General features: G+C 42.7%; 1 protein-coding gene across 1 annotated transcript in view; it reads left to right on the plus strand.

The window, feature by feature from the left end:
- The first annotated feature begins 16,410 nt into the window (after positions 1 to 16,410).
- Positions 16,411 to 24,627, plus strand: part of LOC109920795 (forkhead box protein P2-like) — a 53,920-nt gene continuing 45,703 nt past the window's right edge. The window contains exons 1-2 of the mRNA XM_048611799.1: positions 16,411 to 16,551; positions 19,580 to 19,663. Coding sequence (XP_048467756.1) covers positions 16,411 to 16,551; positions 19,580 to 19,663 — 225 coding nt within the window. The remainder of the gene's footprint in view (positions 16,552 to 19,579; positions 19,664 to 24,627) is intronic.

The following is a 24,627-nucleotide window of genomic DNA, read 5'->3' on the forward strand; positions in this document are numbered from 1 at the left end:
AGGGCCTTCCCAAACAGTTTCTGCCCTGACTTAAGGCTTCACCCTTGGTGTGGTCCAAGGTGAAAGTTTGGAGGCAGAGTGGTGAGGGGACTGGGGAGAGTTGTTTGTGGGGTGGGGGGAGGGTTAAACAACAGGGAAACAGCCACAAAAATGCAACAAAGATATTGACAGTTTTGCAGGATTTGTTAATATCAGTTTGGGTGGAAGAGTATTGAAAGGTAATACAAAGTAGGGGGTACAACTCCAAAGATGGTGCAGGATCAGAGGCACTTGGGTGTATTTGTACACATATCATTGAAGGTGGCAGGACAGATGGCGAGAGCAGTGAATAAAGCTTACAGCGTTCTCAGCTTTATTAATAGGTACAGAGTACAAGAGTAAGAAGGTGATGTTGAACTAGTATAAGATCCCAGCTAGAGTTGTTAGACTGGTTAGACCCCAGCTGGTTCGGCCACATCTGGAGTATTGTGTCCAGTTCTGGTCACCTCATTACAGGAAAGATGTGGAAGCGTTAGAAAAGGTGCAGAGGAGATTTACCAGGATGTTGCCTGGAATGGAGGGAAGGTCTTACGAGGAAAGGTTGTCAGAGCTACGGCTTTTCTCTTTAGAACAACGAAGGATGAGAGGTGACTTGATAGAGGTGTACAAAATGATCAGAGGTGTAGATAGAGTAGACAGCCAGAGACTTTTTCCTAGGGTGGAGGTAGCTTTTACGAGGGGACATAGTTTTAAAGTGAAAGGAGGTAGATATCGGGGAGACGTCAGAGGTAGGTTCTTTACTCAGAGAGTGGTAGGGGCATAGAATGCATTGCCAGAGAGGGTAGTGGAGTCGGCCTCATTAGGGGCATTTAAGCGGCTATTAGATAGGCATATGGATGATAGTATAAGGTAGCGGAGGAGGTTAGATAGACCTTAGGTTTAGGGTAAAAGTTCGGCACAACATCGTGGGCCGAAGGGCCTGTACTGTGCTGTACTGTTCTATGTTCTATGTTCTATGGAGTATTGTGTTTCACATTGTAGCAGAGATGTGAACACAACGGAGAGAGTGCAGAAGCAATTTACTACAATGGTAATAAATTCCAGTGATGAGGAGAGATTGAGGAATTTGAGACTGTTCTCCTTGGAGAGAAGAAAACGGACAGGAGATTTGATGGAAGCTGTTCCCACTAGCAAGAGGAACCAAGAGAAAGAGGGCATGAATTTAAAGTAACATGCAAGGGTGATGTGAGAAAAAAAAAGGAGAGCCATTAGGGCCTGGAATCAACTTCTTGGGAATGTGGTGGAGGCAGGTTCAATTGGGAATTGGCTGATTATTTTGATAGAAATGCTGTGTAAGGGTATGGGGGCAATAGGCTGGAAATTGGCACTAGAGAATGATGCTCTGTTGAAGAGCTGGTTCAGACACAATGGCCTCCTTCTGTGCCATATTAATTCTGTGATTCTGAGCACTAGAATGACATTAGCAAGATGTGGCTGGGATCTACGTAAAGAGATTCCTCCACAGTTACCTATTCCATCACTTTCTGTCTGCCTGATTTATTGCAGGCTTTGCTTTGTTGGTTGTTTAAGTGAAAGACTGTAGTTAATTCAGCAAGGGCTAAACTACAGGCCATCACCAGGTTTAAGAAAGGCTATCAGTAGGAGACTGGGTTTAAAAAAAAAATGGCATGTTGTCTGAATGCCCAGAGTTTAAAACACTGTTTACTGCTGAGGAAAGGAAGAATAAAAGGAGCAGAGCTGTATTACTGAGATTTTCAGATGGAATGAGTTAGCAATGGATGATAAGTCTCAATTTTAGCAAAACAAAGGAGTTTAGAGGGTCACTGACCATTGACTTATTGATGAATAAGGGAAAACAGAGAGACCAGAAAGATTTAGTGATTGTAATTTTGTGTGATAAGGAATTGACAGCCAGTTTACGTCTCTCCAACTTTTAAAATCAAATCATAAAGCACAGGAAGAAACCATACGGCCCATTTTGGTCCCTGAGAAAGCTGTCTAGTTAGTTTCTCTTACCTCTCCTATTTCTCCATGATTGTATTAGTTGCATTTCCTAATTTCTCTAAAAGATTTCCATCAGGTGCTGTTTGTCCAGTGGACAGCAGTGAGGTTATCCACTTTCACTCCTCTGGGATCTTTGGCAGGAGCTAATCTTCAACATTGTCTGTTGGCCTGTGCTCCTATCCAGAGTGAGGTCATGTTATCCTGAACTGTCTCGTCACTACCTTCTCCCAAGAGGTGTTGAGCAAAGAAAGCTGAACCATCCTTTAGATATGGGAAAAAGCTGTCTCCGCCTTGTAGGCATAGATTTGACAGAGGCTTCAAAAAGAGTGATACAGAAAAAATTAACAGATTCTCCACAGCACAAAGATAATCCATTTTTTGTGCTTTTGGCGTTACATCTGGCTGCCTATTACCAACTCTGTGCAATGTTGAGCAAGCTGTAAGCACCTCGGCTGTTTTAAAATCGAGCTAGATAGATTCTTGACTAATGAGGGAGTCAAAGGTTAATGGTGGTGGGCAGGAAAATAGAATTAAAACCACAATAAACTCAGGCATGATCTTATTGGATGGTGGAGCAGGCTGAAGGAGATGAGTGGCCAACTCCTGCTGTTGATTCTAATGGTCATAGCTTCATGTGTTTTGTGTTCCCTGTCACTAAGACAGTGCTTGAGCAACAACAACTTACTTTAAACTCAGCTTTCACCAGCTTTTCAGAAAGAGAGTACCAAAGATTCATATCCCTCTGTGAGCAAAAACAAAATCTCCCCATCTCTGTCTTAAATGGACCACCTTCAATTTTTAAACAATGACCCTAATTCTAGATTCTCCCATAAAAGGAGATATCCTCTCTGCAACCATCCTGTCAAGACCCCTCTGTTTCAATCAAGCCACCTCTTACTCTTCTGAATTCCAGTGGATACATGCCACGCCTGTCCAACCTTTTCTCATAATACAACTCTCCCATTCCAGGGATTAGCTGGGTAAACCTTCTCTGAACAGCTCCCAATACATTTACACTATTCCTTAAATAAAAAAAAACCAGTACTGTTCACAGTTCTTCAGGCATGTTACACCAGTCCCTCGTACAACTGAAGCACAAGCTCCCTATTTTGTATTCAATTCTCCCCACAATAAACATGAATATTCTATTATCTTTCTCATAATTTGCTGTGCCTATGCATTTATGGACCAGGACGCCCAGGTTCCTCTGCAACCCCTCACCTTTTAGAGAATATGTCTCTTTTTTATTCTTCCCACTGAAATCGGCATTTTCACATTTTCCCACATTGTACTCCATTTGGCAGACAGTTGCCCGCTGATTTAATCAATTTATATCAATTTGTAAACTCCTCATGTCCTCTTCACAACTTACTTTCACTCATATCATTGTGTCATCAACAAACTTAGCAAGCACACCTTCTGTCCTTCCATTTAGAACTTTGATCTAAATTGTAATATTTTGACATCCCAGCACTGAACCATATGGAACAGCACTCATTATTTCTTGCCAGCCAGAAAATGATTCATCTAAAGTCATAAAGTCATACAGCATGGAAACAGACTCTTCAGTCCAACTTGTCCATGCTGACCAAGTTTCCCAAACTAAACTAATCCCATTTGCTTATGTTTGGCCCCTATCCCTCTAAACCTTTCCTTTCCTCCCTCCCTCCCTTGCTCCCTCCCTCACTTGCTCCCTCCCTCACTCGCTCACTCACTCCCTCCCTCCCTCACTCCCTCACTGACTCCCTCACTCCCTCCCTCACTCACTCCCTCCCTCCATCACTCCCTCACTCAATCACTCCCTCACTGACTCCCTCCCTCACTCACTCGCACACTCACTCCCTCCCTCCATCCTGTCCAAATATCTTTTATATCTTGTAACCGTACCTGCATCTACCACTTCCGCTGGCAGTCCATTCCACACACGAAATACTCTCTGTGTGAAAAAGTTGCCATTCAGGTATTTTTTAAATGTTTCTCCTCCCATCTTAAAATTTTGTCTTCTAGTCTCAAACTCCCCTACCCGATGGAAAAAAAACCTGAATTAAACATGTTATCTGTACCCCTCATGATTTTGTAAACATCTATAAGGTCACCCCTCAGCCTCCTTCACTCCAGTCCCAGCCTATCCAGCCTATCCTCATACCTCAAACCCTCCAGTCCTGGTAAATCTTTTCTGAACCCTAATTTAATCATATCCTTCCCATAACAGGGCGACCAGAACTGTGCACAGTACTCCAAAGGTGGCCTCACCAAAGTCTGTACAACCACAACGTGATATCTCAATTCCTATACTCAATGGTCTGAGCGATGAAGGCAAGCGTGCTAAACGCCTACTTAACCACCCTGTCTAACTGTGATGCACCTTTAAAGGAGCTTTGTACCTGAACTCCTAGGTCTCTCTGTTCTACAACCAGGGCCCTATCATTAACAGGTCCTGCCCTTGTTTGTCTTACGAAAATGTAACACCTCACATTTATCCAAATTAAAAGCCATCTGCCATCCCTCAGGCCATTGGCAAATTGAGCAAGATCTCTTTGTAATATTACAGAACCTTCTTCACTGTCGATAAACCAGCAATTTTGGTTTCATCTGCAAACTTACTAACCATGCCTTCTATATTCTTATCTAAATCAGTTAAATAAATAACAAAAAGCAGTGGACCCAGCACTGATCCTTGCAGCATACCGCTAGCTACAGGCCTCCAGTCTGGAAAACAACCCTCCACCACCACCCTCTGTCTCCTACCAGCAACCCAATTTTGTATCCAAACAGCAAGCTCTCTCTGAATTGCATATGATCTAATTTTATTAACCAGTCTATCATGCAGAACCTTGTCGAAGGCCTTGCTAAAGTCCATGTAGGCAATATCTACCGGTCTGCCCTCATCTATCTTCTTGGTCACATTCTCAAAAAAATTAATGAAGTTTGTGAGACACAATTTCCCTCACATAAAGCTATGCTGACTATTCCTAATCAGTTCTTGCCTCTCCAAATGCCTGTAAATCATATTTCTCAGAATCCCCTCCAACAACTTATCCATCTGTGACATCAGAGGTCTATCATATAGAGGTCTATAGTTTTCTGGTTTCTTCTTACAGCCTTTCTGAAATAAAGGCACACCATTAGCCACCCTCCAGTCTTCCAGCACGTCACCTGTGGCTGTCGATGATACAAATATCTGGGCCAGGGGCCCTGCAATTTCTTCCCTAATGTCCTGCAATGTCCTGGGACACACTTGATCCAGTCCTGGAGAATTATCTCCCTTTACTTTTTTTTGATGACCTCCAGCACCTCCTCTTCTACAATGTGAACTGTTTCCAAAACATCAACATTTATTTCCCCGAGTTGTCTAGCTTCCATGGCTTTCTCCACAGTAAATACTGATGCAAAATATTCATTTAGAATCTTTCCCATCTCCTGTGGTCCACACATAGATGACCTTGTTGCTTTTTTGCCCTTAATGTACTGTGGAATCTTTTTCAATTATACTGAACCTTATTTGCCAAGGCTATCTCATATCCCCTTCTTTGCCCTCCTGATTTCCTTCTTAAGAATGTCCCTACTCCCCTTTTATTCTTCAAGAGATTCACTTGCTTCCAGTTGTCTATACCAGACATATGCCTCCTTCTTAGTCTTCACTACAGCCTCAATATCTTTATTCATCCAGTGCTCCGTACTCCTACCAGCCTTGCCCTTCACTCTAACAGGAACATAATGCCTCTGAACTCTCGTTACCTCACTTTTGAAAGCCTCCCACTTGCCAGTTGTCCCTTTACTTGCAAACAGTGTAACCCAATCAACTTTTGACAGTTCCTGTCTCATACTGTCAAAATTGGCCTTATTCCAATTTAGGATTTTAACTTTTATACCATACCTATCCTTTCCATAGCTATTTTATAACTAATTGAATTATGATCACTGGTTCCAAAGTGCTTCCCTACTAACACCTCAGCCACTTGCCCTGCCTTATATCCCAAAAGAAGGTCACGTTTTGCTCCTTGTCTTGTAGAAACATTTAGACATTGATGAAGAAAATTTTCTTGAACACATTTAACAAATTCCTCCCCATCCATACCCTTACTACCGTGGCACTCCCAGTCTATGTTTGGAAAGTTAAAATCCCCTGCTATTACAACCCTAATATTCTTACAAATATCTGAGATCTCCCTACATATTTGCTCCTCAGTTTCCCGCTGCCTACTCTCTGTTTTCTACAATGCCAACCAATGTTCTATCTGTGTCAATGTGTCATCCCCTATACTCTCAGCTTTTAATTTCCTCATTAACCTTTGAAGTAGCCCCTTCACAAAAGCCTTTTAAAAATCTGAGTATAGTGTATCCAAGTGAAGCAGTTGAGGCTACCTCATTGAATATTTCTAAGGCAAAGTTAGATAGATTTTTGAAAATTAAAGGTTATGTTGAGCGAGTGAGTAAGTGGAGCTGAGTCCATGAAAAGATCAGCCATGATTTTATTGAATGGCAGAGCAGGGTCAAGGGGCCAGATGGCCTACTCCTGCTTCTGTTTCTTAAGTTCTTACCCATTATATGGTAACTATCTCAGTTGAACAGTGCAAACACGTCACAGGAATGTTATCAAACAAAAAAAACCTACACCAAATAAATAACAAAACATTGTTGGGAAATTTGATGGTGAGCTCAGTCAAGGAGGTCAGTTAGAGGAGTATTTCAAAAGATGAGAAAAACTGATGGAGAGTTTGACAGTGGTAAGATGATGAAAGTCAGGGATGATAAAAGACTGAAATCGGAAAGATGCAGAGGTCTGGAAGGTATTTTTGAGTTTGAGGAGATGTGATTTTTACTCCGTTAACTTTGACTTTTGGCCACATGTGTGCGTATGAGTTCTGAATGGCAGCTGGACATTCTCAGAGGGAGAGAAAAGCTGTCAGTACATCCAGCCATCTCTGGAGCTGGAGACATGGTTCATTTCATTGTTACTGTGATGGGTTAACCCCTATCTAGTGAGTTAAACATCTTGCTGCAATAGCGAGCAATGCTGAGGGTCATACAAATTGTTTTCACGCTCCATCACCAGTTTACTTTAATTAGCTCATTTGCAATTAGATCCCTTTGTTGCTAGGATGGTAGAAAAGACATCAAAGGAGATTGTTTGTATGTTTGCCAACTCTCTGACACTTTAGAGGATTGAAAAATAACTAGGAGTGATAAAAGGAGGCCGATCTGAGGAAATAAATGATGTAAACACACATTTATCTTTTCTTCTGACTAAAATGATTAGACATTTACAAATAAAAGAAACTACAGCCAGACACAGTTAGATAACCCAAGCCTCTGTGTGCTTCACCTTACATTGGTTGATAATTTACACGAGAACAGGCAGAAGCCAGGGGATTAGTGCTAGGTGCACATATTCAGGATGAATGGAGATAAACCATTGTTGGACGATGTGTTGAGAACCAGAGGACACTGATTTAGAAGAGTGAGAGGAGATCTAATTGAGGTCTATAAGATGCTAAAGGAGATTGATAAAGTCAACGTAGAAAGGATATTTCCTCTTGGTAGGGGACATCTAGAATGAGAGGTCACACAGTTTAGGATAAAGGGTGGCAGATTTAAAACAGAGATGAGGAGGAATTGCTTCTCTCAAAGGGTTGTGAACCTGAGGAATTCACTCCCCCAGAGCGCAGTGGATGCTGGGACATCATGTAAATTTAAGGAGGAAATGGATAGATGTTTAATTAGCAACAGGCGAAAGGGTTATGGAGTGTCGGCAGGAAAGTGGTGATGAGGCTGAGATGAGATCAGCCATGAATGGCAGAGCAGGCTCAAGGGGCTGAATGGCCTCCTCCTGTTCCGAGTTCCTGTGTACTTAAGGTGATTGACAGAAGAGATGGTAGCAACACAGGGAAAAATATTTTCCTGCAGCAAATGGTTAGGATCGGGATTGCGCTGCCTAAGGGTATGGTGGAGGAACATTCAATCACACCTTCCTAGAATACAAAAGCAGAGATGTACTGCTGTATGTATGGCTTTGGTCAGACCGCATTTGGAATATTGTCAGCTGTTTTGGTCCTCATATCTGAGGAAGCATGAGCTAGCATTGGAGGGGGTCCAGAGGAGGTTTACGAGAATGACCCAGGGTTGAAGGGCTTGTCATATGAGGACAACTCTAGATCTGTACTTGTTGGAGGGAGGATCTGATTGAAACTTACAGAATACTGAGGAGGTGTGGATAGACTGAACTGGGGGAGATGTTTCCACGAGTAGGACAGACTAGGATCGAGGGCACAGCCTCGGAGTGAAGGGACAACTCTTCAGAACTGAGGTAAGGAAATTCCTTCAGCACTGAATTCATTGCCACGGGGGGCTGGAGAGGACAAGTCACTGAGTGATTTTAAGAGTGAGATACATAGGTTCTTGATTGGTGAAGGGATCAAGTGTTATGTGGGAGAAGGCAGGAGAATGGTGTTGAGAAACATTTCAGCCATGATCAAATGGTGGATCAGATTTGATGGTCTGAATGGCCTAATTCTGCTCCTATATATTCTGGGATTATGGCCTTCCTGAAGGGAATTGGATCATAACCGGAAAAGGAAAGATTTCCAGGGCTACAGTGAAAATGTAGAGCATTGGCAATCAGTGAGTTGCTCTTCTGGAGAATCAGAATGGACACAATAGGCCGAATGGCTTTTTGTGCTGCAGCCTAGGGCTAATTCTATGTTGCTGTGGTTAGAGAACCAAGCCAGATAGATGGACTTAAAGAAGGCAGAACACGTTGGACGGAAGATGATCCTGGAATGGAGGGATTGTGCTATGATCAAAGTCTAAACAGGTTGGGACTCTACTCAGTGGAGTTTAGAAGGATGAGAGGTGATCTCATTGAAACATATAGGTTTTCTAAGGGGCTTGACAGGGTCAATGCTGAGAAGATGTTTCCCCTCACAGAAGAGTCTAGGACTAGATGGGCATAGTCTCAGAATAAAGGGGCACCAATTTCAGACTGAGATGAAAAGAAATTTCTTCTCTCAAATGGCTGTGAGTCTTTGGAACTCCTTGCCACAAAGAGCTGAGGTGGGGCAGAGTCCTTGAGTATATTTAAAGCTGAGATAGATTCTTGATCAGTCAGGGAATCAAGGGTTGGGGTAAGAGCAGGAAAGTGGACAAGGGAAGTGTCAGATCAGCCATGACCCTATTAAACAGTACAGCAGGCTTGAGGGGCTGAATGGCTTACTCCTGGTCCTATTTCTTGTGGTCATATACAGTCCATGGAATCCTTTGTTCAAATCTTCCTTCTTTCAACCATTGATCATGTGAGTTTGGAGGAGAGGTGCTGGAGAGTATGGCTGGAGTCAAGGAGACACAAAGCCAGGGAGAGAATGGAAACATCAGTGCTAAGAAAATAGAGTGGGCTGCTTTACAGTGCAAGTAGGAGCTCTCTATGTGCTAGGTCAGAAAGAATATAAACTACATGACTCTGGGACTTTACATCTCAGTTAAATGCTGCCCCACTCACTATTCACTGGGATTAACAAACTCAGGATGAACTTGTCCCCTTCGCCACGTACAAGGGCAGCAGGAACACCACCATCAGCAAGCAATTCCCACAGGCTGGTTCAACACCCTTGAATTCCCTCCCTAAGGGCATTGTGGTTCAACCTACAGCACATGGACTGCAGCGGTTCAAGAAGGCAGCTCACCCCCAACTTCTCAAGGGCAACTCGGAATGGGGGTAATATATGCTGGCGCAGCCAGAGATACCCTCATTCTGTGAATGAATTATAAATGACCTGAACTTTATAGGTTCTCTGGCACAGTCATGCATTAGGCAATGCAGTGAGTTATTGGATTATTGTTAGGTACTCGTGAATTCCTGCTGAGTTCATCTGGAAAAAGCCCTTTCACACAAACTGGAGAAAAGGAGGGAATGTATCCTTTCAAATCATCAGAGCTGGCAGTGAAAATGGGCTGAGATGTTCAGCCTTTCTCTGTTATTGTTCCAAACACATCGACTCTTCCACAGTGCAAATGTTCAAGAAGGCAAAAAAACTGTCTCTCTCTCTCTCTCTCACACACACACACACATACACACTCTCACACACACCACACACACTCTCTCTCTCTCACACACACACAACACTCACATTTTCTCACACACACACACACACACACAACACACACACTCTCTCTCACACACACACACATAACACACTCTCTCTCTCATACACACACATGCTCTGTCTCTCACACACACACACACATACACTCTCTCTCTCACACACACACTCTCTCTCTCACACACAAACTCACACTCTCTCACACACACTCACACACACGGTCACACACACTTTCTCTTACACACACACACCCACTCTCTATCACACACACTCACAGTCTCTCTCTCACACACACACTCACATGCACCACACACTACAGATGTACCCACTCACACATGCACACTCAGACATATGCTTGCATACATGCAAGCTGACACGCACACACTCACAAATACACATTCACACATGCCATGCACACACACACATACAAATACTCAACATACACACTTACGCATGTGCATACTCAAATATACTCACATACACACTCAAACACACACATCCCCACGCTCACACATATACACACAAACCCACACACACTAACACATACACGCTCACACACATGGAGGACAAATTCACAGAGACACAAACTGACAGGAGGAACACACACATATTCTCAGAGACACACTCAGTCACAGGGACACACTCACAAACCTTCAGTTGTATTAAACATGCTGACTCATGGTTGTGTGTTGTTGTTCTGGGGTGCTGGGCTTGACTTCCTCGTGCTCCAGACAGACAGTGGCCCATTGTTCAGTCTAATGGAATCAATTCTCTGTACTGTGCACAGAAAGGAGGAATGCAATGTGCTGTAGAGGAAGTGTGAGGTCATGCTTATTTATTTTAGTCATCAATGCCATGCAGGAATGGAGAGAAACTATCTGTTCCCCTGTGAATCTCAGATGAGATCATTGTTATGAAGTCACTGGACTTGCAGATGGTGGGTGAGGGGACGGAAGAAAGAAAAGTGCAAGATTTTCTCCAGAAATCCCAGTGTTGCCCAAGCAATTAGCCAGTGTTCTTAAGGAAAACACCAGTAAATATCCTTTGGTGCTGGTGTGATGAAATGGACCATTTCAAAACAGTTGCAGGAGACCTGACTATGCAATTCTGACAGACCGTGAATAGGAGTCTCACCATGAGTAGATTATCACATTTATACCAAATGTGGAAGAATATTGTGGAGATAAATTTTCATTGACCCTCAATCAGCGTGGAATTTGGTTCGCCTTGTTTCTCTTGACACAAGTGTTGTTCATAGATTTCACAATTAAATGACTCCAAGCTGACCCCCCGCAAAACATGTATCAACAAGCATTAAAAGAAGTGAGTTAAAATAAAATACCTCTATGAGCCATCTGAGGCACTGGGCTTAGTATCTATGTGTCCACAACATAAAAGGTGTCTTGAGACTGACTCAAAAAATAAGTCATTGTAAAAGCAAATTACAGTAATGTTCTGGAGAAGGGTCACTGAACCCAAAATGTTAACTCTACTTTGTCTCCATGGATGCTGCCAGACATGCTGACTTTCTCCAACAATTTCTGTTTTTGTTACAGTGATGTGTTGTGTTCTGTGTCTTGGAAATATGCAGAGACAACGCAGCCAACTCTATGTGCGCAGAAGTTTTATTGATAGTCTTTCTGAAAGGTCTGCAGTCATGCTTAACAAACAGGCACACAGTGTGGAGGAGAATTAACAGACACACACACAATTACACACCAAGAAATTGAACAATTGAGTTCTACAACATTTTTCCATCCGAATATCCTACTCCAGTGCTGCCAACGTATTGTAAATGTGGATTTCTGTTAGAACCATCTGGAATAATTTGGGTACATTCACTCACACCAAACTTTCTTACTGGCGTTAGATTAGATACTGATCTCTCTGAGATGTCCACACAATGCTTTAGGCAGAAGTTAGGCTCTGACCTGATTAAACAGTAAAGGTTTATTACATATAACTTAGTAGCTAGTTACATCTAAGATGCATGAAGGTCTCTTGCGAAACATCAGGCTCAATTGATGAGTAAATGCACATTACTCTGTAAGCTGTATGCTACTCACATAAAGAACAATTACTCAGGAGTTCTCTGTCACTGTGGTAAACTGACAGGACACCCATAATCTCTGGTTAGCTCCTCTCAGGAACCATCCTTTGTATCCTGATGGGCAGACTGGGGTATTTCATGAATCATGACTATGAGGATACATGTTCAGTTAACCCCTTCAGTAACGAACTGCCATACACAACATTCCCCACTAACAAAAGTAAAATAACTTATTTTAAATTAAGTCATCACCAAACAACAAACATATGTATTTTCAGTCATTCCTTTGCGTTCAATTTTCCCAGTTTCTCAAAGTATAGAAATAGCCTTTGAGATATACAAGTTGCTGAAGATGGTACTGAGATCCATTTGAGATTGTGGTTCCATATAACCTGCTCAATATGTGGATGAACGCTTATTCATCAGAGAAGAACATATATCCTCATAGTCCCAGTCCACTCACTGTCAATGATCTCTCATTCCACTTGTGTTGTTATCCATAAGACCTGGGATGGATTACCTAGGATGGCTGGTCTGCCGTGGAGTGGCACCAACAGCATGGGTTCAATTGCTGCACTGGCTGAGGTCACCATGAAGCATTCTCCTTCTTACCCCCCCCACCGGAACCTGAGATGTGATGACCTCCTGATTAAAATATGAACAGTTGTTGGTCTCTCTGTGAGATAGGGACTCTGGTGACTTTACCTTTATCTGAAAAATCAGTGTGAGTACCAAGCAACTGATTTTCTATGGCCCTGAAAGACATTATACGAGTTTGTGGTCACAATTTGACCATATGATGTAAATATAACCTCCAGCTGCAGTTGTGCACATTGACAAATATTTTAGTGTTAGTTTGTCACATGGAGGTGTCATCTACCTTTACTCTGACATTCTCATTGGCTATTGGTGACAGGTTAAGAATGGACAGTGGCATTGCAAAGGATACAACTGAAGTTCATATGATGTTGCTCATCTACTTCATAGGTAGAATGGACTGGTGGCAATATCCTGTTTGTACAAACAGCCACTCAAGTGACCCCTGTGTAGTGGCATATGATGAAGTAGAATTGAGATCAGAGTCAGATTATCCATGGTCTCATGGAATGATGGAGCACGTTCAAAAGGCTGAATGGCCTACTCCTGCCTCTAAATCCTTTGTTCCTACCGTACAATGAAGCATTATCATGTATGAATTGCAGAGCCAGTCTGATGCGAGATAACTGAGCTGTACATCTCTATGATTCAAACAGCATATTCCTACAGTTGTTCATAATAGACAGAGTTCTACTGGACTCAATCAGACGGTGCTTGCAACATCCAAACAAACACCTACTGTTAGATGTGATTCTGCAATCAGACAACATTTGCTGACCAATCCTAAATGCACTACCAGCTACAGCGAAAACCAATTACGATCATCGGTCAAGTTTGTAATTGTGGCTCCTTAGTGTTTGCTAAATCGGCCTGTTTTTACAGGCAGTGATATGGCCCCATTCTTGAATTGCCGAGAGTTCCTTGTTGCTGTCTCCAAGGCAACACATCACCCAATCAGGGCTGATTTTGCAACCAATCAGTGCCCATTTCTCCTGCAGCACAAATTGTTGCCATGTTTTTGAAAATTGACATTCTTGCATTGATCCTGATGAGTGTAAGATGAAATATTTCAGCGACATGTATCTCTTTTCATTAAAATTTCAATCCTACATTACCAAGCAACACACTGACCTTGCTTAGGCTCAAAGGCTCTTAAACAGGTTCAGCTATGATCAGCACTGAGCACAATGGGAAAACGTTGCTTTTAAAATATTCTTCACAGGCAAAAGAAATCCAGAATTTAAGTTTAAGTTAATTCGATGCCTTTTAAATCAGTGGAGACAACCAGGTTAGAAATTCATTAAAGACTTTCTCACAAACAGGAGCTGAAACTCCAATAGAATATAATTTGAAAACTGAAAGAATGCAGATGGTGTAAATTAGGAACAAAAACAGAAGTTGCTGGAAAAGCTCAGCAGGCCTGGCAGCATCTGTGAAGAAAAAATCTGAGTTAACATTTTGGGTCTGGTGACCCTTCCTCAGAGTTTGGGTTTGTCGTTAGTCATCAACTACCCTAACCCTAACACCACGTCACCATATCAGATCAGTCTCCTTCTACAGTTTTCCCATTAAATACTCCCAGACAGGGACAACACAGGGTTAGATACAGAGTAAAGCTTCCTCCACATTTTCCCCCATCAAATACTCCCAGTACAGGGGCAGCATGGGATTAGATGCAGAGTAAAGCTTTCTCTGCATTTTGTTAAAAATATTCATCATATCCCCAACCATTGAGATGTGTCCCCATCTGTAGTGATGAGAACCAAGTCTCAGATGAACTGTATGACATTTTGTGTGTTTAGTTCTGAATTGTTGTTATAATCCGGTTAGAATTAATAGTCACATCGAAATATTAGGTAATTATGAAGTGCCAGCATAGAATTATCAAGGGACAGTCGTGTTTAATTAAAAGCTGATTTTTGTTTCAAATAGCAGAGAAATATGAAGAGGGGAAGGTTGTTATAGCGTACATGGACTTCCAAAGGGCCACACAACAGATTTGGAAAAGTTATAGTTCAGGCAATAAATTAAACAGTAGCAGCATGGGCACAAAATTGACTAAATGATAAAAAGTAAAGTCATTAATAGATATTTTTTGATTTGGAGGAAGGTTTATAGGAGGGAGGCAAGAGGAAAGGAATTCTCTAGGGGTTAGTATTGAGGTCTTTTTCTTTCCTAATACATGTAATAATGGTTGAAATCTTTGTGTGCAGGGGACAATTTCAGTTTGTGTTTGATATAAATGTTGGAAAAATTATCTCTGTGAGGAGAACAGTGTAAAATTACAAAAGGACGTTGGCAAGTTGGTTAAGTGGGCATACCAGTGGCAGATGAAGTTCAGTGCAGAGTAATACATGGAAATACACCATAAAATAAATGATGCAGGAGGGGAGGGACCTGTGTTTAGCTGTGCACAAATTATTAAAGGTGACTATTAATTCTAAATAGATAAGGTGGACCAGGTGGAGAGACCATTTCATAAATTAATTCTGAATAAGAATCATTGGACTCAAAACATCAACTTCTTCTCTCCCCAAATGCTATCTTACTTGCTGAGCTTTTCCATCACTTTCTGTTTTTAAAACAATTCCCTGATCTTTATTAATAGGGCAGAGCTCCAGAGCAAGGAGGTGATGCTGAACTTTTATAAGATATTGTTAGACCTGAGCTGGAGCATTGTGTTCCTTTCTGGGTGTCTCACTCTAGTAACGATGTGAATGTATTGGAGAGACAGCAAAAGCAATTTACTAGGATGGTTCCAGTGATGAGACCCTTCAGTAATGGGGATAGTTTGGAGAAGTTGAGATTGCCTTTCATGGAGAGGAGAGGGCCAAGAAGAGATCTGATAGCAGTCTTCAAAATCATGAGGGAGCTGCACAGAGAGGACAGGGAGAAACCAATCTCTCTGAAAATGATAAGAGAGGGCACAGATACAGGGTAATCTATAAAAGAAACAAATATGATTGGAGAAAAAGCTTTTTCACTTAGTGAGTAGTTAAGGTGTGGAATGCACTGCCTGGGAATGTGGTGGAGGCATCAAGGCATTCAAGAGGGGCATTGGATGATTGTTTGTATAGAAACAGTGGGCAAGGTTATGGAGAAAAGGCAGGAGATTGACATTAAGCCATAATGGACATTTAGAGAGCCGCAGTAGATATGATGGGCTGAACGGCCTCCTTCTACACTACAACAATTCTGTGATTATACACAAATGGCCATTCTGTCCTATTGAACTGGATTGTGAAGATTCTTTTCCATTGCAGAATTTCACCAGCCAACGCTGGAGGGAAACCCAAGTTCCTGAGGTGAAAAGTTGGATGTTAATATTGAGACTGTCTGAGATCTGTTCACAGAATAAGCTTTTCCTTTATTTTAATCCATGGGAGTAGCAAAAGCCCAGAAGGGGATATCTGCTCCTTTGTGCCTGTGCTGGTTGTTTGAACCACAGAACAATGATATCATGGATCTGATAGTCCTGATCATCTGCTGAGTTAGCACCTAAACAGATAAAACCGAGAGTGAAAAGCATTAAGCGGGGTTGGGGGGTGGTGGGGGTGTGGGGGTGGGTGGGGGAAGGGCAGGGAGAGAGAGAGAGAGTGTGTAAAGACATGTGTTTTTATTTTGTTGGCACTCTGTCTGACCTGCTGCTATCTATCTGCTGAAATGTATTGGTTCAGTACTTTATTCTCAAATTGTGAATCCTTCTTCCACGTTAGGCACCTCAGCAACGAGCACGCACTTGACGATCGCAGCACAGCCCAGTGTCGGGTTCAGATGCAAGTTGTACAACAACTAGAAATTCAGGTTGGTATAAGTTTTCAGGAAAGCCTCTCTCCAACAGGAGTTGGTCTCTTCGAAATTACTTGAGATAGTTCCTCCCTCTCCTGCTCCCATTCCACACTCACATCCCATGCAGGAAATGTCAAATCCCAAACCTAGAACTTTCCTTCCTTCTTCATAGGAGTATTCCATGAAATCACGGAAACTACAGAAATGAAGATCACTCAGCCTACAATGTAAGGAATAGCTTGTCATCTTGAGCCGTTTTTCCCTAATCCTGTTTCCCTGCTGTTTCCCATATCCTTGTTTCTTCATTCGTTGTCAATATTAATTCTGATTCTATCTAAATAACATGGCAGTTTCTGTATCAATAGCTCCTCATGTTAAATAAACCACATTTGGAACACTCTCGGTAAATCCTAAACTTCCCCTCTCATTCTCTGAGTGAAAATCCTCAGTCTGTTTCTCTTTGTCATTGATTGGGCAGCCAATGGAAACAGCTTTCATGTTTGAACCTCTCAAAACCTTCTAACAATTTGAAACATTTCCAGAAATTGATTAGTCTTCCCTTTAACCACCTCTGTTCTATTGCAAACAGTCCCAGTTCTTCAATGGGTCTTTGTGAGTGTAACTACGTTTCTGATTTTGTTTCAACGAGGCATCTGTTGGACCCACCCACAGCTTTGAGTTCCTTTCTTCATTGGACAATACACTGTCTTTAGGGTTTAGCTTCTTGTCTTCTTCACATCAGTGCTCAAAGCCCTGAACATCAGGCAGATGCTAACACTTGGAGTTACAGTGCATAGTCTGGCTTCCAGAGAAACTGGGGGGAGTGCTAACACAGATTTACAAAAATGATCCCAGTACTGAGAGCCTATGATAAACAGCAATGATTGGGTCCAAGGTTTGGATTCTTTTCTCAAAAGTAGAAGAAGCCTGAGAAGCAAGTCAATCGAGGTGTTTAAAGTGATTAAATTGTTTGATAGTGTTGATGTTCAGTGAATTGTCTGGATAGGAACCATTCATGGGTGGATGGATGGACTTCAGATGGACTCTCCCCACATGACCTTCCTGTTTCCGGCAGGTTCCCTTCCTCAATCTGATTGGGCATGTGCCAAAACCAACCAAGGAGTGGGGTGTGGGAGGGATTCTGATCCCAAGTGAAAGCACATTCATTGGGGGAGGGGAGTTTGATCTTTGACCCCAAAGACGGTGTTCCCATTCCCTAATGCCAGACAGAGTCTAATTCCAGAGGGGAACTGATCAATAAGCAATTATGTTTTGCTCCATGACTCTGTGAGGGGTTTCTAATTTTGAGGGCCTCTTTAGGTTGGGTTCAGATAGGATGGAGTAGGATGGGGAGATGTTGGAAGGTAAGGAAGGGACAATTCTGTTGCTTGCAACCTACACGCAATACTTCAGAAACACTTACCCCTTCTCAAGGAAGCTGCCTTCACCTCCTTTCAGCTGCTGGGCTTTCTCAGATGTAGAGAAACATGCCCTTTCGTGACCCTTCATTTTATAAGGCATGTTCTGGCCCATTCACATGAGTTGCATTGCATTTTCTTTATTCTTCAGCTTGATTTTTGATGTCTTAAACTGAAGTCTAAAAACGATTAATCTCTGATAGTGCTGATGATATAGTCATAACTCCACATTCACCCAATCTTTAAGTGGAGAGTTCCAAGGATGGGTCATTAGAATTATTAAATTAGGCTATATATATATATGTAGGCAGTATCAAGATGTAAAATTTCTTAAAATAATCAAAGGATTAGTTAGGTGCAATATCATTAATGTACTAGAAATCCATCAGACAATCAGGAAGTCAGATCCTAAAGTAAATCCTTCAAATGAAGAGGGATTTCATCTTCCAGTCTGTGCCATTCTCTCCCTCAGAGAGAAGTGGAAGTTAGATCATTGAATATATTCACGGTTGTGTTAGACAGATGTTGATAGATGAGGGAGTCGAGGTTCAGAAGGGTAGATAGGAAAGTAGAGTTGAGACCACAAACAGATCAGTTCCAACCATATCGAACAGCAGGACAAACTCATGGGGCTGAGTGGCCTCTTTCTGTTCCATGTTCTCAGGGCCCTATGTTCCTACAATCTGTAGTTCAGGGACTGCTGGGCTGATTGGAATGTGGATATTGCCATCCAACCTCCTAGGACTGAGATGGAGGAGCTCCTTGTCACAGCCACTCTATACTCAGACCTGGGCCTGCACTGGACGGGAGTTGGATCATCGTTTCGGTTGTTAAAATTCAACCGGTTATTTCCACTTGTGGGTGAATTCAGAACTCAGGGCCATTTCCCTGAAAGCTGTCCCTGCTGAATCGAGTCAGGAATTCCAGACAATCCTCTTCACCCAGACAATGAGGAGAATGTGGAATTTACTACCCCAGGAAATAGTAATCTATCAGTACGTTTAAAGGGAAGTGGGATAAACACAAGAGGGAGAAAGGATTTAGAGGAGATTCTGTGTGAGCTTGGAGTGGAGGCTGCTCTGAGAACATTGAATAATTCCTGAATTTACAGCCACTAGAGATTCCTCATTAAGGCACTCACCCCTGTCCAACCACAAGGCTGCATTCTTTTATGGGAGTCGGTGGTGGAGTGGTAATATCACTGACCTCATATTCTACAGCCCCAGGTAAATGTACTGAGGGCATGGGGTCAAATCCCAGCCAAATGGATAATGGAGTATAAATTGACCTAATCTGGAATTGAAAGCTATTCTCAGTGATAGTGAGCATCATAGATTATTGTAAACATCTGCCTGGTTCACTAATGCCCTTCAGGGGAGGAAGTCTGTCCCCTCCCCCCAGTTACCCAGTCTGAACTAGACTGCACTGTAGCAAGCCTCTCAGTTCAAGGGCAATTAGGGATGGGCAGTAAATGCTGGTTTTGCCAGGGATGTTGACATCCTATAATGAAAAGCTCCCATTTCTGTGAAGGATCAGAATGGGGCTAGGTTCTGACAGCCCTCTTTACCTCTCACCCTCGTTGCTCAGTGCATGTTGGTTGAAGATGTTCCTCTTACTGCCCACAGTTGTCCAAGGAGAGTGAACGCCTCCAGGCCATGATGGCTCACCTACACATGAGGCCTTCAGACCCAAAGCCTTTCGCACAGCCTGTAAGTATTTTAGCTGATCAAACTCACTTTGAGAAAATTGCATTTACACAGCACCTTTCACAACTGCAGAATGTTCCAAAGTGCTTTACCACCAATGAGATACTTTTGATTCATAGCCAGAAATGTGCACAGCAAGCTGCCACAAGCAGCATTGAGACATTGGGCAGTTAATCTGCTTTAGTGATGTCAGTTGAGGGAAAATATTGCTCAACACTTTAGGTAAATTTGCCTGCTCTTCTGGAAATTAGTGCCCTGGGATCTTTCTCTTCCACCCGCGAGGAAGAGCTCACGGAGAATCTACGAGTTTCTAACCAAGAGCTCAGAGACATGGCACTGAGACAAGACAGAAAGCTCAGCCTTTGAAGAGTGTGGGACGGTGTGAAACACAACACATCCCAAGCGTTGTTTATTTCTGACTCACTGCTCTTTTAGTTTGATCTGTTTCAATAAACATGTTGTGCGCAAGTTACTGAATGTAAATCCAGCAGGAACACAGAATAAACAGTGTAAGTTGAAGTACTGAATGTTTATTTGCAATTCCTATCTGCCCTTAGTTTTATATTAATCATCTTTAAAATGTAAACTCTCCACAAACTTGACAAATTCTGGTGAATGTAAGGTGGATTAGAGGTACATAGAAGCAGGATTAGGCCATTCAGCCCCTCGAGCCTGTTCAACCATTCAGTTGAGGTCATGGCTGATCTATGACCTATAACTGCCTTTGGCCCACATCCCTTAATACCTTTGCTAAACAAAAATTTATCTCTACCAGATTGAAAACCAACAACTGATCCAGCATGTACTGACATTTGTGGAAGAGTTCCAAACCTCTCCCACCCTTTGTGTGTGGAAGTACTTCTTAACATCTCTCCTCAACGCTCTGGCCCTAATTCTCAGACTATGCCCTAGTTCTAGAATCCCCGACCAGTGGAAATAGTTTATCTCAATCTACCCTGTCTTTTCCTGTTAATATCTTGAAACTTTGATCACTTTCTAAATTCTGGAGAAAACAGGCCTAATTTGTGAAACCTCTCCTCATAACTAAACCCCTAAAGCCCAGGCATTATCCTTGTAAACCTATGTTGCATTCCCTCGAAGGCCAGTCTATCCTTTCTGAGGTGTGGTGCCCAGATTTGTTCATGTGCTCCAAGTGGAGTCTAACCAGGGTTTTGCAAAGCCGCAGTATGACTTCTGCATCTTTGTACTCCAGTCCTCAGAGATATAATGGCCTGTATTCCATTAGCTGCCTTGATTATTTTCTGCACCTGTTTGTGGCATTTTAAAGATCTATGCACCCGAACCCCCAGATCTCTTTGGACATCCTCTGTATTTAACTTAATACCATCTGGAAAGGACCAGATCTCTCCTTTGCTGGATAACCTCACACTTGCGTACATTGAACTCCATCTGCCACAGTTCTGCCAATTCACGTCGTCTATCAATAACCTGTTGTAACTTTATGCTATCATCTACACTGTTAACAATGCTGCCTAACTTTGTGTCATCAGCAAATTTGAATATATGACTTCCTATCCCATGATCCAAGTTGTTAATAAGTATTTGAAGAATTGAGACCCTAACACAAATCTTTGCAGAAAATTCATTAAGTTCCAAATTGTCTTAAAAACTCAACGTTTGAAACAGACTGTTTCTCCAGCTCCCGATGAACTTTGCCAACATGAAGATAATGGGATGCATTTGCACAGCCCCTTATGTTCGTGTCTTACTGTTGGAGGTAAAAAATTAAAAAGACTTGTCTTTCTATTTCACATTCACCACCTCAGGCACAGCCAATCACAATGTGACAGGATATGCACAGCAAGCTCCCATGAACGGCAACGTGATAATCTATTTTAGTGATGTCAGTACAGAGATAAACTTTGCAGAAATCCCCAGTTCTTCTATCAATGTGGGGTCATTCACATCACATTCAAGGGAGCAGTTAGGGCCTCAGTTTAACATTGATCTAAAAAACAGCACCTCCAACAGAGCACCCCACTATTGGGAGTGTACCTCTAGGTGTTGTGCCAGGTCTGCAGTGTGACTTCAAGTGGGCATCTTTTTGAATCAGAGGCAAGTGAATGTATCACTGAGCCGCGACTGACATCTGAAAAAACAAAGTGCTCAATGTTGGGATTCTTTGCTAATCATAGAGAGTGTTTGGTTAAAATTGGGTTAAATGTGAGGTAACAGTGGGGACCGTTAACTCAGTTGGCTGGTTTGTGATGCACAATGACACCAACAGCATGGGTTCAATCCCTGCACCAGCTGTGGTCATCATTAAGGTCTCACTTCCTCCCCTCACCTGAGGCGAGGTGACCCTCAGGTTAAATTGCCACCAGTCGACTCTGTCTCTCTCTAATAAGATAGCAGCCCTAGGTTCCTCTGGGACTATGGTGACTGTATAGATAAATCGGCCCAATTATATTAATTGTGCCCAATACAAAATACCGCTTTGAGGTAGCCTGGTCTTTTGTCCACCTTTTCAGATTGTCCACATCCAATAATTGTCTGAATCTCTGACAGCCGTCTATGCTTTTTGCCAATTTACAATCGAACATATTTCAAGCCTTTTCAGTGAAGTTGAATCTGGATGATTTCTTGGTGAGCCACACTGGACAGTGCTCTGGTGAAGACACCAATTGAGGCCTGAGGAATGGATTGTTGATGGTTCCTCCCAAGGTTTTTAGGTGGAGATTGATTGTTTGGGTGAGGGGCAGGGTTCTGAGGGGCTCACTGTGAGAGTGCAGTGCTGTCGCTAAACTGCCCATAAGGAATATTTCCTAGAGTATTGGTGACATCTAGTGGCAGATTGTTGGTATTTCACTAAACGTACCTTCCAATTTCTGTTTTACATCTATGTTTGAATTGTGCATGTCATTGGTAAGGCCAACAATTATTGCCCATTGTTTGTTGCCCCTCGAGATGGTGATGGTAATTCAAATTCTTGTACTGTAGTATTCCATCTGGGACAGGCTTTTCCTCCAAGGCACAAGTCAGGAGTGTGACAGAACACTCTTCACCAATCTGTCCAACTCAAGGAGCTAAATGCCATCCATGTCAAAGCAGCCCCTGCTTGACTGTCTCCCCAGTTGTCACATTAAACATCCACTCCCTCCGCCACCAATGCTCAGCAGCAGTAATCTACAAGATTCGACCATCTACAGGAGGTCTTGCAGAAATACACCAAAACTCCTCTGATGGCACCTTTTAAGCCTGCAACCTCTATCTTCTTGAAGGACAAGGGCAGCAGATACATGGGAACACCACCAACTGCAAGTTCCCCTCCAAGCCACTCACCCTCCTGACTTGGAAATATATTGCCATTCCTTCAGTGTCACTGGGAGGAAAGTATACAGTAAATGGCAGGACTCTTAGATGCATTGATATACAGAGGGTCTTGGAATGCAAGTCCATTGCTCCCTGAAAGTGGCAACACTAATAGGTAAGGTGGTAAAGAAGGCTACGGTATTGTGTTCTCATTAGTCAGGACATTGAGTATAAAAGTTGGCAAGTTGTCTTGTAGCTGTATAAGACTTTAGTTAGATCACAATTTGGGGTATTGTGTGCTGTTCTGGTCCTCACACTATGGGAAGGATGTGGAGCCTTTGGAGAGGGTTCAAAAGAGCTTTACCAGGATGTTGCCCGGATTGGAGTGTATTAGCTAGAAGAAGAGGTTGGACAAACTTGGATTGTTTTCACTAGAGTGTTGGAGGCTGAGGGGCAACTTGATAGAGGTATGTAAAATCATGAGAGGTATGATGATGGTGGTTAGTTGGAGTCTTTTTCCCAGGGTGGAAATTTCAAACACTAGGGGGCATAGGTTTAAGGTGAGAAGTTAAATGTTTAAAGGAGATGAGCGAGGCAAGTTTTTTACACAGAGAGTAGTTGATCCCTGGAATCTATTGCCAGGGGAGGTGGTAGAAGCAGATACAATAGCAGTGTTTCACAGGCATTTAAACAGGCACAGGCAAGGAGTAGAAGGATATGGATCATGTGCAGGCAGAAAATATGGAGGCATGGGATTGAGGGTGATTTAGCGGTTTGGATCAGAAATTGGCTAGCTGTAAGAAGACAGAGGGTGGTGGTTGATGGGAAATGTTCATCCTGGAGTTCAGTTACTAGTGGTGTACCTCAAGGATCTGTTTTGGGACCACTGCTGTTTGTCATTTTTATAAATGACCTGGATGAGGGCGTAGAAGGATGGGTTAGTAAATTTGCGGATGACACCAAAGTCGGTGGAGTTGTGGATTGTGCGGAAGGCTGTTGCAGGTTACAGAGGGACATAGATAAGCTGCAAAGCTGGGCTGAGAGATGGAAAATGGAGTTTAATGCGGAAAAGTTTGAGGTGATTCACTTTGGAAGGAGTAACAGGAATACAGAGTACTGGGCTAATGGTAAGATTCTTGGTAGTGTGGATGAGCAAAGAGATCTCGGTGTCCATGTGCATAGATCACTGAAAGTCGCCACCCAGGTTGATAGGGTTGTTAAGAAGGCGTATGGTGTATTAGGTTTTATTGGTAGAGGGATTGAGTTTCGGAGCCATGAGGTCAGGTTGCAGCTGTACAAAACTCTGGTGCGGCCACACTTGGAGTATTGCGTATAGTTCTGGTCACCGCATTATAGGAAGGATGTGGAAGCATTGGAAAGGGTGCAGAGGAGATTTACCAGGATGTTGCCTGGTATGGAGGGAAGGTCTTATGAGGAAAGGCTGAGGGACTTGAGGCTGTTTTCGTTAGAGAGAGGAAGGTTACGAGGTGACTTAATAGAGACATACAAGATGATCAGAGGATTAGATAGGGTGGACAGTGGGATCCTTTTTCCTCAGATGGTGGTGGCTAACACGAGGGGACATAGCTTTAAATTGAGGGGTGATAGATATAGGACAGATGTCAGAGGTAGGTTCTTTACTGAGACAGTAGTAAGGGCGTGGAATGCCCTGCCTGCAAAAGTAGTAGACTCGC

Source organism: Rhincodon typus, chromosome 25, assembly GCF_021869965.1.
Source record: "Rhincodon typus isolate 14 chromosome 25, sRhiTyp1.1, whole genome shotgun sequence".
NCBI lineage: Eukaryota > Metazoa > Chordata > Chondrichthyes > Orectolobiformes > Rhincodontidae > Rhincodon > Rhincodon typus.